The following is a 12,512-nucleotide window of genomic DNA, read 5'->3' as shown; positions in this document are numbered from 1 at the left end:
TGCCGGCTTAGCCTTTTTCAGTCTAGATCTAGCATATTTGAAAATGGAATAGCCAATTCAAACCCAAAAATACTAGTTTTGTGTAACAGAATTACAGTCCATCTTCATCAGACATAACTTTAAGTCAGATATGAAAAAACAGAAGGCAAGTCGTTTTAAATTTAAATAGACACATCCATGTAATTTTTAGAAAGCACGAGACAAAAAAAAAATTGACCGCAGTACTCAGATAGGTAAAATAAATAAAAATAATAATGTCGTCTTGCAAGCTTCCTAAAAGAACTGATGAACATTGGCCAGGCCTTGGCGCAAAAAAAAATATTTGAAAACGAAATTCAAAGCAACAAATCTATTAAAAATGCCTGCACCGATTAAGATCAAAAGACATCTATAATTATTTTTAAATAAAGACCAAACCTTCCTAAATATATATATATATATTTGGATTTTATTTAAAAATAAAAATGATAGAAAGCTTGTAATAGTCTCAACTGTAATGGAAAGCAAATTCAGGCATAAGGGGCTACAAGCCTTGCTCTGTTTAATCCTTTTTTGTATACCATCTTGTTTTAATTATTTGTGTAGATTTTATTCAAGAATTCGGTCAAGCAAACTAATTTTTCAAAAAACATTCCTTTTTAGTTCGGAGACATGTTATTTAGATTGATACAAAACAAAAGACAGGCGCCATTGGGAAATACACTACTGATTAGTAATAAGATTAGAACATGATTATTTTATTCGAAAGTACTTTTATGTGTTGCGGTCCGACGACCAACTCCATGTTAACTATCTGGCACAAGCATTGGATAGATGTAGTATATCGAGCGCACTAAGCTCTGCTCCAATAAAGTACACATCGGATAAAATGAGAACTAATTAAGATTATAGTGTTGCGTATATACGAAAATGCGGGACAACAAAGTTTATGCCACAAAGCTCAAGAGTCGTTTAACGGCGCTTAACACTGGTCCATTCGCCATCATCGCCGGCTTTGTTTTCTGAAAGATAACAGTTTAATTCAATTTGTTTTTTTTTTTTTAAATCTAGTTTTGAGGCTACGAACCCTTGTCCTGGGGTTGATCACGCTTGGTTGCGGGCTTTTCGTCGCGAGGTGCAGGAGCCGTACGCCAGTTACCACCGCCGCCGCCACTGGCAGCTTCTTTAGCTGGTCCACGCTGGTCGCCGCGCACATCGCGCACATCACGGTCGCGTCTTTCGCCAGCTGGGCGCCGGTTCTCGCGATCTCCCTGGCGAGGAGCATCGCGCCAGTTCCCGCCAGATTCGCGCTGGGGCTCTTCGGTGCGACGTGGTCCGTCATTGCGGCGGAATCCTCCACGATCATCGTCTCGCTCGCGGCGTGGTCCATCATCACGGTCACGGCGAGGTCCATCGTCCCTGTCTCGGCGAGGTCCGTCATTGCGGAAATCGCGATCGCGGTCTCCGCCACGACGCCACTTGTCATCCCGTGATTGCGGTGCGCCACCGTCCTTGGGCACAGCTGGACGCTGGGAATCTGGCTCTCGTCGCACACGCCACGAAGAGTCCGCTCCCTCGTCCTTGCGGTCACGGTCTCCTCCCCGCTCGATGCGATCACTACGCTCGATGCGTTCTCCTCCACGTTCGATGCGGTCCCCGCGCTCGATGCGTTCTCCTCCACGCTCGATGCGGTCCCCGCGCTCGATGCGATCTCCTCCACGTTCGATGCGGTCCCCTCCGCGCTCAATGCGGTCGCCTCCACGCTCAATGCGCTCGCCACCACGGTCGGTGCGATCGCTAGCTGTAGGCGCACCACGACGCCACTCTCCAGCTCCTCCAGCCGGTGCGGTGGGGCGGTCACCTCCACGGGGTCTCCAGGTTTCGCGCTCCTTCTCGTTGCGCTCGCGTTCACGCTCTTCCTTGATTTTGCGCTCGACCTCCCGTTGCTTTTCGTACTGGGCACGTCGCTTCTCGTCCTCTGCCTCACGTTCCAGACGGCGCGCCTCTGCTGCGGCGCGTTCCTCGGCAGCCTGCGCCAAGCGGATCTCCTCCTCCTTGCGGAGTCGCTCCTCTTCCTTTTCACGAATGAATGCCTGGCGGCGCTCCTCGCGACGACGTATGACGCGTTCGGCCAACCGTTTTTTGCGCTCAGCTTCCAGGGCAACTTCGAACTTCTTGAGCTTTTCGACGTACAGGGAAGCACGCTCCTTTTTGAGGGCCTCAAGGAATTCGTCCCGATCCGGGTACATGCGTTTGAGACGCTCCTGCTGGCTAACGGCGTCCTTTCGTTCGGCGATTGCATTTTCGATGCGCGTCTTCTCGGTAGCCTCCCAGAACTCCTTGTCCTTGACCTGTTTTTCGGCCAGGTACTTCTCGAAAAGTGGAATCTCCTCCAGACGCTTGGCACGCTCGAAATAGTCGATCTTCTTCTCTTGCGACTTGAGCTTCGACTGCAGTTCCTTGGCCTCGCGCTGCAGTTCCTCGCTCTCACGCTTAGCAATCTGCTCGGCATCCAACTTTTTGATGCCTTCCTCGTCCAGCTTAGAGAGCATCTTCTTACCATGGGCTGTCTGCGATATTTGCTGCACCTTCTCCTTGAGACTCTTCTCCCGGATGGCTTGGATTTCGTTCTGATGACGTTTACGTTCGCGCTCTTCCTGCTCCTGCTCGAGGCGCTTCTGCTCGGCCAGCTTGGCCTTGCGTGATTCTTCCTCCTGTCGCCGCGCCTCCTCCTCCTCACGCGCATTGTTCTGCTTTTCAATGTACTCCTTTCGGTCCTCGATGATTTTCTGCCGCTGAAGGATGCGCTGGTGCTCGCGGTCCTTGATCTCGTGGTAGTGGTGCACCATCTGGGTGCGCAGCTTGGCCCGTTGGTCTCGTTCCCTGTTCGGATAGACAATGGAAACGGCCCTCGTCAGCACGGTGGACATATTGACCAACTGGGAGCGGATCTGCTCGGAGGGCATGGACTGCAATGCGGGCCCATCCGGTCGGTACTCGCGTTGGCTTTCGGTCAGATCGGTGCCGAAGTAAATACTGTGCTTCTGGTGGTCGATACGGATCTGCATGTCGTTGTGGCGCACAGACTCCACCAACAGCTTCTCCAACTCGAAAATGTTACAGAAGCTGGCCAACTGCAACAGGCGCTCAAACTGGATGCTCTCATAGACCTGCGAGATCTGACGAATCAAACGCATAATGGTCACGTCCTTTAACGACTGAATGTACGGAGTAAGCAGAGTGTTCTCGGGTCCGCTCTCAATGACGTCCACAATGGACTGAATGCGCTTGCATAGGTTCAGTGGATTGAAGTCCACTTCCAGCCAGTTGTACAGGTTGCGGAAATCCTCCGAGACGAGTTGGGGAACATTTAGGCGCACCACTTCGCGAATAAGCGACACACGGGTGGGTGGTTGCGGCAGACCCAAGAGCACGGCCAGCTTCTGTGCCTTCTCCAGGGGGCTCTTATCCGCCTCGATGAAACGATCGAACTCCGGATGGGCTGAGGGAAGCGGAATAGAAAGGGTGGCCAAGAGGACGTGGGCAGCCATGCGCTGCAAGTCGTCCTTGGTCAAGTTCTTCTTTAGTTCACGCGTCAACTGGAAGAGCTTTAGCAAAGCTGCAGCGTGGAAGAGCTGGTTGCCCGCCTTGCTGAAGACCATTGCCAGTTTCTGGTAGTAGTTGGCCATCGTCTTAGGCACAGGCGTCTTCTTGGACAGGGCCATTAGACCGTGGATATCCTCGATTGCCTTGTAGGCCTCCTGCCACAGCTCCATCTGGATGGCCGAGTCGAGCAGGTATAACCTGGTGTCAAGGCAGAGCTGCTGCGTCTCCACCTTGTTGATGGAGACACCAGTGGTCTGGTTGCTGCTCTTGCAGATGTCCTCCAGGTGCTTGCGCAGCTTGTCGCACAGCCGCCGGAACTCGCTCTTGCGATTGTATTTGAGACAGAACTGGAAAGCCATCCGGGCGATGTCATGGTACAGTGCCTCGCAGTGGGTATTCACGCGGAGCAGCTCTAGACACTGGCAGTAGGACTCCCACAGAAACTTGACCCACGGCAACAGAATGGTGCGGTCAGAGCGGTCTTGTGCGTCCTCGCCGCACACGGCACTCATCAGGATGCTTTCCGGCGTGGCAATGTTGTCCAGGTCATCCAGCTCCAGCACGGCCACGGCTGCCGAGGACTGCGCCTGGGCGGCCTCCGTGTGCTCCTCGGCCATTTTCAGGTAGCCACGAATTACGTTTTCTAGCGAGTTGACGTTGACCAGCTGGAACATGTTCCGGTACTGGAAGAGTCCCTCTTTGGCGATATGGGACTTCTTGAGCTCCACGCACAGGTACAGGTACTTGAACATGAGCGGCTCGATGACCGTCTCCGAGTAGGCGTAGTTCCATCGCTTGTTCCGGAAAACTTCCTGCAGGGTGTCCAGCGCCCTTAGCGGCTTGCCCACCTCGATGAACTCTGTGGCGAAGAGAGAGAGAGCCGCGTTAAATCGGATTAAGAGAGCGGGCCGGTTCTCTTAGGCCACCACATGGAAAATTTTCATCACTCACCATTGGCCCTTTTCAGGGCATTTTCTGGTCGTTGGGTGTACCGAGCCATCTTCAACTGCTTAAATTACTTGCGGCGGCACTTGAAGTTGATTTTGTTAACAGGTCTGGACGGTTCTGAGACCTGAGCTGCTGAAAATTGTTAAAAATCTTCGGCTCGCCTACGTGTGGCCTGCGAGATTTATGCAAAATGGCCGAGTTGACGGCACGCAGGGCTGCAGCTCGCCACTGTGATCGATAGTACGGATTGGCAGCCGATAGTTGTTCTCGATAGTGCTGGCCGCATGACAACCCTGCCCGGTGTAAACAAACACACGCGGAACCTTTGGACATGGAAACCTGTTAAAAATTGGATAAATAATAATTACATCGAGCTGCATCATGACCAGCTGGAGAAAATACATATTGTGGTTCGCCCAGGAGCATGTGGACTTCCGAGTGCAAGAGTTTGATTCGATAGTTAAAATGTTCGGACTCCAAGTCCGGCGAATCACCGAACAGACATTGGTAAATTTTAAATCGAGTTTTAAAAACAAAATATTTCCGAGAGTTAAATTAACAATTTAAAATTAATTTTAAATGTTGAAGTTAAGAAAACATCATCTCTAGATTTTTATATAAAAAATATATCGTATTTGATTTAAGTTTAAATTCAAATCGAAGCAAACCTTTTAAACATGTAATAAATTTATTTATTTATTAAGTTTGGCATCAAGAAGAAACATTGATAGCGGAAAAATAATTTAATCTGAATGAAGTCTTCTTTCGAGCTTAACCAAAGGAAAATTGAAAAGCAAATATAATACTATTTTATTTATGTAAATAGTAAATTGGCAATTGCAGAAACCTTTTTGGCTGGTAGAATTCAGCGACTTGGAGTCTGCCCTGCAGTATGCATCCCGGTCCGTTTCACTGCGTGCAATGTTCGAGCTGTACGCCCACGCCACCAATCTGCCCGATTTCCACCACACACTTAAGAGCCACGTAGTCCGAAACCAGGATGCACTGGCGGAATGCTTTCGGCCAGACACTAGCTTCAAGATTACGGTGGAAACCTATAACAAGCATTTCAGTCAGCGCGAAAAGGTTGAAAAAATCGAATCTATGGACTATTTACCGATAGAGGGCCCGGTCGACCTTAAGAATCCCCAGGTCGAATGGTGGTACATCGAATTCTGGGGCCTGGATCCCACGGCTGTTCCACGCGAACCTGAGGACATTTTGTTTGGCCGGCTGATGGCATCTGGTCAGCGGCACCTGATTAAGGAACTCTCCCTAAAGCGAAGGAAGTTCATCGGCAATACCAGCATGGACGCCCAGCTCAGCCTGCTAATGGCCAACCAGGCGATGGTACGCGATGGCGACCTGGTATTTGACCCCTTTGTTGGCACCGGTTCGCTCCTGGTAAGCGCCGCAAAGTGGGGCGGCTATGTTTTGGGGGCGGACATAGACTACATGATGGTGCATGCACGCTGCCGACCGAGCCGCATAACGCAGAAAGTGCGCGAGAAGGACGAGAGCATCCGGAGCAACCTGAAGCAGTACGGATGCGCAGATCGCTACCTGGATATTGTTGTGGCGGACTTTTCCAACCCGTTGTGGCATCCACGAATTTTGTTCGACAGCATCATAACAGATCGTAGGTTGCGTATTTGAACCGCTGCTTGCGTTGCTAACCATCCAATGCTTTGACGTTTTTAGCTCCATACGGAATTCGCGAGGCCACAGAAAAGGTGGAGACTAAAAGCCGTGCGAAAGAAAACACCAAAACGGATGACATGGTGCACTATCCTTCCACCTCGCACTATTCCTTACAGAGTCTCTACGGCGACCTGCTGGAGTTCGCCGCAAGGCATTTGGTACCGGGAGGACGCCTCGTCTGCTGGTTACCCTTCCACCGCGATGACTACGATGAAAAGATGCTGCCAGAGCATCAGTATTTGAGCTTGGTGGCCAACTCTGAGCAGCCCTTGACAGGAAATACTGCCCGCCGCCTGCTCACTTACGAAAAGAGTGCAGAGTACTGTCCGCCAGATCGGTCGCTGGCCAGTGCAGCTGATATGCCCGCACTCCCGCAAAACTTCAGAGATCGATATTTCAACAATGCGCTGGAGTCACGCAAAGAACGTCGCATGCGAAAGGCCGAGCAGCGGGAACAGGGCCGTGTGGAGATGGAAGCGCGGGGAAAGGTTCCGACAGACGGACGCTCCAAAAAGTGTAACCTGAACAAGGCTCGTTTTGTATGATCATGTATTAAATGAGTTATTTGTTTTTTAAAATGGTTTTTAAAGCACTAGCTAGGTTGCCATCAGACTCGTGATCCTGAAGATGGCACTCGAAGACGCTAGCGAAGCTGCTAAGGAGCGCATCAGTGGCCTCCCCTATGGACACATGCCTACCGAGCTCCTTGCTAAGCGATGTCACTCCCTTGCCCTCGATCCCGCAGGGCACAATGTGCTCAAACCAATTCAAATCCGTGCAGCAATTAAGTCCAACGCCGTGTGTGGTGACGTAACGGGAGCCATGGACGCCGATGGCACAAATCTTGTGGTCACCCACCCAGATGCCTGTTTCCTTGGTGGTGGTGGCCGTGGAAATGCCTAGTCGGCGACAGGCCTCAATGACCATCCGCTCCAGCGTGGCCACGTACCAGCGCATGCTGGGTTTGAATTGGCGCAGGTGCAGGATGGGGTAGGCCACTAACTGGCCGGGGCCATGGAAAGTGATAAGCCCGCCGCGGTCTGTGCGATGGAAGTCTGCACCCAGTTGGCGCAGTCGAGCCTCGTCTGATGGCGTGTATTCCTTCGTTCGCAGGCCGACTGTGTACACAGGATCGTGTTCCTGAAGCACCAGGTAGTTGCGAAATTTTGAAGGCGGGTCCAATATCTGGGAAGCCTTCGCCAGGTGCTGCTGCAGTTGCAGTCCTGCCGCAAAGCTGTGGCGACCGGCCCGTACCACGGTTACCAGAGGCCTTAAAGCCATTTTCCACTTGTTTAATAACCATTTTTGCACGGTTTAAATTTAGTAGGGTTGTGAAGAAATATATCGATATTTTTTGCACCGTATTTGCATGTGATGTGCCGATTATTGCAGTCGTCTGGTGGCGGATTATTGCAAATACGGTCACTCAGATTCGAGTTTGTACTACCAATCGCATCTTCAAATGTTAATAAAAAAAAACGGTGCAAAATTTGCACTTTCCGCCAACGGATTTCGAAATTTTAGAAAAAAACACATCATTTGCATATTTTACTTTATTTTTTTAAGCTGTTTTTACCGTGGACCACACTTGTAAACAATTACCATTATTTCTTATTGATGCTTATTTTGAATATATATAAAAACTATAAAACATGTTTGCTTGTGGGAGATCGGTATTACCGCAAATATACAAACGTTTTATTTTTTGTTCTACAATTTTATAAATAATTCTACACTATTTCTAAAATTCTGAAAACCAGACGTCCTTCAGGGCGTTTGTAGTAAATGTTGAAATAAAAGCAGTTGCCGATATTGATTTGAATCGGAGCCTAGAATCCGCTTGTTCCATTTTAAAGCAGAATTTTACAAAAGTTAATACCGGCTAGGCTACAGGGGCCAAAGAGAAGTTTTACGATAAATTTTCAAAAACTTAACGGCTTACGGAACACCCTAAATAACCATTCTTATGTTTCCAGGGCTGGATACTTAGTTGGCTTTAACGATAAATTGATTTATATACCGGTTCGGTGAGCAGACTTGTTGCAAAAGAAAAATGGGACAGTGTATTTTATAATTTGTTACCTATTTTCCTTAATACATAATTAATAATAATAATAGCTGTGTGAATAGAGAGAAACCTTTAGTTTGTTTTAGAACCTGATAGCTTTTATCGATGTTTTGTTTACGATTGCGATTCGCCAATGACATTCACTGGTGCTCGCAATTGTGGTTGTAATTTCCCTCTTCTTCTTGCAACATTTGACGTTTGCAATAAGAAGATAAAAAAGCCTTACACACGCACGCTTCGGATATTATTTGAAGTTGACGAGTAATAGTGGCTTCCTAGCATATAGAAACGAAGCTTTTGCTGACCTCCTGGCCGTTTCGTTGCACTTTCCCCAGGCGGATGACACATTGGGCACTCATGAAATTCCAATAGAGGAGCGGAGTTGGTGCGTATAAAAGCACAGGCTCCATTGCAGGACATGACGACGCGTCAGGACGACGAGCTGGGGGGCGGTGGTGCAGAGCCTGCCCCCTTTCACGTCTTGCCTCACTCAGAGGAGGTTGCCACCTTCCTGGCCCACCAGCAACAGCAGCATCAGCATCAGCACCAACAGCAAAACCAAAACTACCTGATCCACCCGCAGCAGCACGGTCAGGCGCCTGGGCCTCTGATGTGGCAACCTCCACCGCACTTGGCTGCTCCCCAGTTTCCGTCACACCTTCAGCAGCAGCAGCCACAGCCGCACTTGTACAACGAGTATCTGTACAACCTGGCCTATTCCGGGCAGCCTGGCCAGCCGGAGACTTATTCGGTGCTGCCCGTGGGGCACGGCAACTTTCTCAAGGTGTACCACTGCCCAGAGAGCCCAGGCGGCGATGCCAGCGGCCCGCTTTTTACGCATATCAACATGGCCTCGCTGAACCCCCATCAACTGCAGCATCCCCAGGCGGCCCCGCCGACTCCGCCGCAGCCGACACCGCTCTACGAACTTTTTGCGACGAATCCTCTGAGTTTGCCGCAGGCTCAGGCTCAGCAACAAGAAGCCCAGCAGCGCCAGCCTCAGCCTCAGCAGGCGCAAACCCACACGCCCCAGGTCATACATTCGCCGAGCAGCGCCAACCTGCTGATCAATAATCTGGTAAACAACTGGTCGCCCAACCTGACTGGCGGAAGCTATATCCAGTTCGGGGACGAGGGCAACGAGAATGACGTCCAGCAGGCTGAGCCACCGCCAATCCAGCAGCAACCAGCAACCAAGTCAATCCTGCAGCAGCCGACGGAGCCAGTGACGCAACCCATAAGCTCACTGCCCGCGGCCTCCAAGCCCGAGAAGCTCCTGAAAACGGCTTTGGCCACTGCCACCGTCGCACCAACTGCCATTAACAAATCGAGCGTGGCGGTGCCTGGTCATCCCGAGGGCAAAAAACGCATCGTGGCCGAGGTGAAGCCCATGCCCATGTCGTACTCTGATGTGCTCAGCAAGGGCACAAAGTCGAGTGTGGAAGGCGGAGAGATGCGTGCGGCTAACGGTGGGGATTACAGTTCTCAACCGCAGCGGCGCCACGGTAAGGAGGATGGAAATGGAAATCGTGAGATGCGCACGGCGAAGCGGTCGCCGATGCACGATGCCAAGGAGATGGGATCATTGGGGAACAGTGTAGGTCATGCGCACGCCAGCCGAAACAAGAAGCGAGGCCAAGGCAACCAAGCTGCGCCGCTTAAACTGCAACCACCCCAGGCTCAGCCCCTTCAGCAATCTACTCCGCACACGCAGATCAAATCCAGCAAGCCGATCAATCCCGAAAAAAAGCGTCCCCTTCAGCCGAAGAACTTCAACAGCAACAGCAACAGCGTCAAGACTGCGGATCAAAAGACTGTCTTGGCATCGGTGCCCAGCAACATTAGCTTGCAGAACCACAGCAATGGCAGCAATTCAACTCCGGCCACCAATTCTAGCACGTCATCACGTAAATCAGGCGGTAACAAATCCAGCGCCAACGCTAGCCACTCGAATCACAGCGGAGTAGCCTCCAATCTAGGTAGCACCATCAACTACTCCAACAACAACAACAATGTTAGTTCCTCTTCGTCCAAGCGGTATTCCTCGTCGAATGTGAATCTTAACTCGAATAACAGTTCTGGCTACTCCTACTCCTCGAAGCGCAATCGCAGCAATGCCTACTCCTCCTCGTCCAACTCACCCACTCATGCCAATAACTTTGCAAGCAATCGAAACTACGAGCTGGCCAAACGTATTCTGCACACCTGGTGGATCTACACGCTGAAATTGCTAACCTGGCTATTCTATTTGGTCTACGATATCGTAGTGCTGGGCTTCAGTATGGCCTGTGAGCGGATGTCGCTGGCCTACGTGGCCGGATTGGCCTATGCGCGGCAGCTGCATAAGGAACTTAAACAGAACTCCGGCAAGCCGAGCATTTGGTGGCGAAGTTACTGGCGTCGGTTCGACGCCCGCTTTGCCAAGAACTCGCGCTGGGCCGTGTGGCGGCGATTCTACAAACGAAAACCTCCCGAACCCACGCAACAGTTCAAGACTGGCCGCCTGCCACAAACGGGCGAAGAGGCCATGTACTCGCTGCTGAATTGCAAGGGAAAGGATGCATACAGGTGAGGTTTAGCGATTTTTAACGACCCTGGACCATAATATTTTTTTATATATTCCAGCATACTTGGTGTCCCACCAGATAGCCCACAGGAACAGATCCGTAAGCATTACAAGAAGATTGCCGTGCTCGTACATCCCGATAAAAACAAACAGGCCGGTGCTGAGGAGGCTTTCAAGGTGCTTCAGCGCGCCTTCGAGTTAATCGGAGAACCGGTAAGGAATCGCCAATTCGGAGTTGTGAGCGCCTGATACAATTTCAAATTATATTTGGTAGGAGAATCGCCTCATTTATGACCAAAGTATCGCCGAGACTCTACACGCTGAGAAGGCGTGGACAGAGCTGCACGACCTGCTCTCCCAACTGCAAACCAAAATGGCCGAGGCAGCCAACACCATAAGGTGCGTATGACACAATCGAGCCCGAAACGGAGTCGCTAACCTTTCTGCTCATGGTTTCAACTACAGATGCAGCACCTGTGCCCAGCGGCATCCTCGCAAGCTAACCGAACGGCCCCATTATGCGGCGCGGGAGTGTGCCTCCTGTAAAATACGGCACTCTGCCAAAGATGTAAGTGCATATACTGAAAACCCGTAAACGGAATGATAATCAACTTTTCTGCCTTCGTGATAGGGCGACATTTGGGCCGAGACCAGCATGATGGGCTTGCGGTGGAAATACTTGGCGCTAATGGACGGCAAGGTCTATGATATAACCGAGTGGGCCAACTGCCAAAAAGGAGCTCTGTCACATTTGGAACCTAACTCGCACATGGTGCAGTATCGCATAGTGCGTGGGGCTCAGCAGCAACAACAACAACAGCAGCAGCAACAGCACCACCAGCAACCGCAGCAACCACATCACGACCGGGGAGCTCATCATCCAGGCGCGGGAGTCAGTGGTGTTAGGTATAAATCGATATTTATTCAATATCAGTAATACGAAAATGCATTTTAATTGAATGTTGTATTCCTTTAGCGAGGCTACATTGCACGAGTTCTTGGACAATTTGTACAGCGGCCAGCATCCGGGAGCTCCAAACGCATTCGCCGGAAATACGAGGCGGCGTACCCGACGCAACTAAGCAACTCGGAAATAGTTTTAAGTGTTTTAAAATCTCTTACATACAGTAATAATCCACCCAATGTGTCGCCGCCGGCTGCAGGGCCTAACTCACTCTGAAACAAAGCACGTATGCAAAAGAAACTGGGCACTCATATTCCCCATTTTAACTGCATTAACTTCAACACGTCTTTCATTCAGGTCCAATGTTGTTAAGCTTATGAGCCATATTAACCTGTCCAAGCTGTATAGTTCACATTTGCTATAAACGAGGTCGTGAAATAGTTTGACTTGACACATTGAACTGCATAATCGCCTACCTACTAGACTACATCTATGTTTTATCTTCTGTTTATGCCTCTATTTTACTACTTTCACGCCTAGCTCTTAGAAGAACTTTATTTTTAAGCTTTAAGTTTACTATCCCCCGTCAATTTCCAAGCGAATGCGATGGCACACATGTAAAATCTAACACATCCAAATAAAACAAAAATTAATGTTAATAAACAATATTAAACGCAAAAACCAGATTAAAGTTGTTTTAGCTCTAACCTTTTATTAAAGGTCTCCGAAAATGGTCAAAA

General features: G+C 50.0%; 4 protein-coding genes across 4 annotated transcripts; 2 read left to right on the top strand and 2 right to left on the bottom strand.

Annotated features, from left to right (window-relative positions):
* Positions 1–716: 716 nt before the first annotated feature.
* On the bottom strand, positions 717–4,728 carry LOC108098539 (eukaryotic translation initiation factor 3 subunit A). Its single transcript, XM_017201526.2, has 3 exons — positions 4,537–4,728; positions 1,067–4,444; positions 717–1,001 (listed from the first exon to the last, which is right to left on the bottom strand). Exons 1-3 carry the CDS (start codon positions 4,583–4,585, stop codon positions 952–954), a joined length of 3,477 nt encoding a protein of 1,158 aa, XP_017057015.1. The 5' UTR covers positions 4,586–4,728; the 3' UTR covers positions 717–951.
* Positions 4,729–4,814: 86 nt separating this feature from the next.
* LOC108098541 (tRNA (guanine(10)-N2)-methyltransferase homolog) lies at positions 4,815–6,786 on the top strand. Its single transcript, XM_017201529.2, has 3 exons — positions 4,815–5,040; positions 5,377–6,172; positions 6,235–6,786. Exons 1-3 carry the CDS (start codon positions 4,915–4,917, stop codon positions 6,777–6,779), a joined length of 1,467 nt encoding a protein of 488 aa, XP_017057018.1. The 5' UTR covers positions 4,815–4,914; the 3' UTR covers positions 6,780–6,786.
* On the bottom strand, positions 6,767–7,580 carry LOC108098542 (putative lipoyltransferase 2, mitochondrial). Its single transcript, XM_017201530.2, has one exon. The coding sequence runs from the start codon at positions 7,513–7,515 to the stop codon at positions 6,796–6,798; it is 720 nt and encodes a 239-aa protein (XP_017057019.1). The 5' UTR covers positions 7,516–7,580; the 3' UTR covers positions 6,767–6,795.
* An 857-nt stretch (positions 7,581–8,437) lies between these two features.
* LOC108098515 (ras guanine nucleotide exchange factor P) lies at positions 8,438–12,456 on the top strand. Its single transcript, XM_017201473.2, has 6 exons — positions 8,438–10,870; positions 10,928–11,081; positions 11,143–11,267; positions 11,334–11,436; positions 11,500–11,774; positions 11,845–12,456. The coding sequence occupies exons 1-6, from the start codon at positions 8,721–8,723 to the stop codon at positions 11,948–11,950; spliced, it is 2,913 nt and encodes a 970-aa protein (XP_017056962.1). The 5' UTR covers positions 8,438–8,720; the 3' UTR covers positions 11,951–12,456.
* Positions 12,457–12,512: the final 56 nt, after the last annotated feature.

This window comes from Drosophila ficusphila, unplaced genomic scaffold (genome assembly GCF_018152265.1).
Source record: "Drosophila ficusphila isolate 14025-0441.05 unplaced genomic scaffold, ASM1815226v1 contig_791, whole genome shotgun sequence".
Classification (NCBI taxonomy): Eukaryota; Metazoa; Arthropoda; class Insecta; order Diptera; family Drosophilidae; genus Drosophila; species Drosophila ficusphila.
The sequence above is the reverse complement of the archived record's forward strand: the minus strand, read 5'-3'. Positions and strand labels throughout refer to the sequence as shown.

Bases quoted from the DNA above. Each gene is read 5' to 3' on its own strand.
- LOC108098539 (XM_017201526.2), bottom strand. From the start codon at position 4,585: ATGGCTCGGTACACCCAACGACCAGAAAATGCCCTGAAAAGGGCCAAT. The intron at 4,445-4,536 runs GTGAGTGATGAA...TCTTCGCCACAG, and splicing joins TGCCCTGAAAAGGGCCAATG to AGTTCATCGAGGTGGGCAAG. The intron at 1,002-1,066 runs GTTCGTAGCCTC...GTTATCTTTCAG, and splicing joins TGATCAACCCCAGGACAAGG to AAAACAAAGCCGGCGATGAT.
- LOC108098542 (XM_017201530.2), bottom strand. From the start codon at position 7,515: ATGGCTTTAAGGCCTCTGGTAACCGTGGTACGGGCCGGTCGCCACAGC.
- LOC108098541 (XM_017201529.2), top strand. From the start codon at position 4,915: ATGACCAGCTGGAGAAAATACATATTGTGGTTCGCCCAGGAGCATGTG. The intron at 5,041-5,376 runs GTAAATTTTAAA...TGGCAATTGCAG, and splicing joins GAATCACCGAACAGACATTG to AAACCTTTTTGGCTGGTAGA. The intron at 6,173-6,234 runs GTAGGTTGCGTA...TGACGTTTTTAG, and splicing joins CGACAGCATCATAACAGATC to CTCCATACGGAATTCGCGAG.
- LOC108098515 (XM_017201473.2), top strand. From the start codon at position 8,721: ATGACGACGCGTCAGGACGACGAGCTGGGGGGCGGTGGTGCAGAGCCT. The intron at 10,871-10,927 runs GTGAGGTTTAGC...TATATATTCCAG, and splicing joins AAGGGAAAGGATGCATACAG to CATACTTGGTGTCCCACCAG. The intron at 11,268-11,333 runs GTGCGTATGACA...TTTCAACTACAG, and splicing joins GAGGCAGCCAACACCATAAG to ATGCAGCACCTGTGCCCAGC.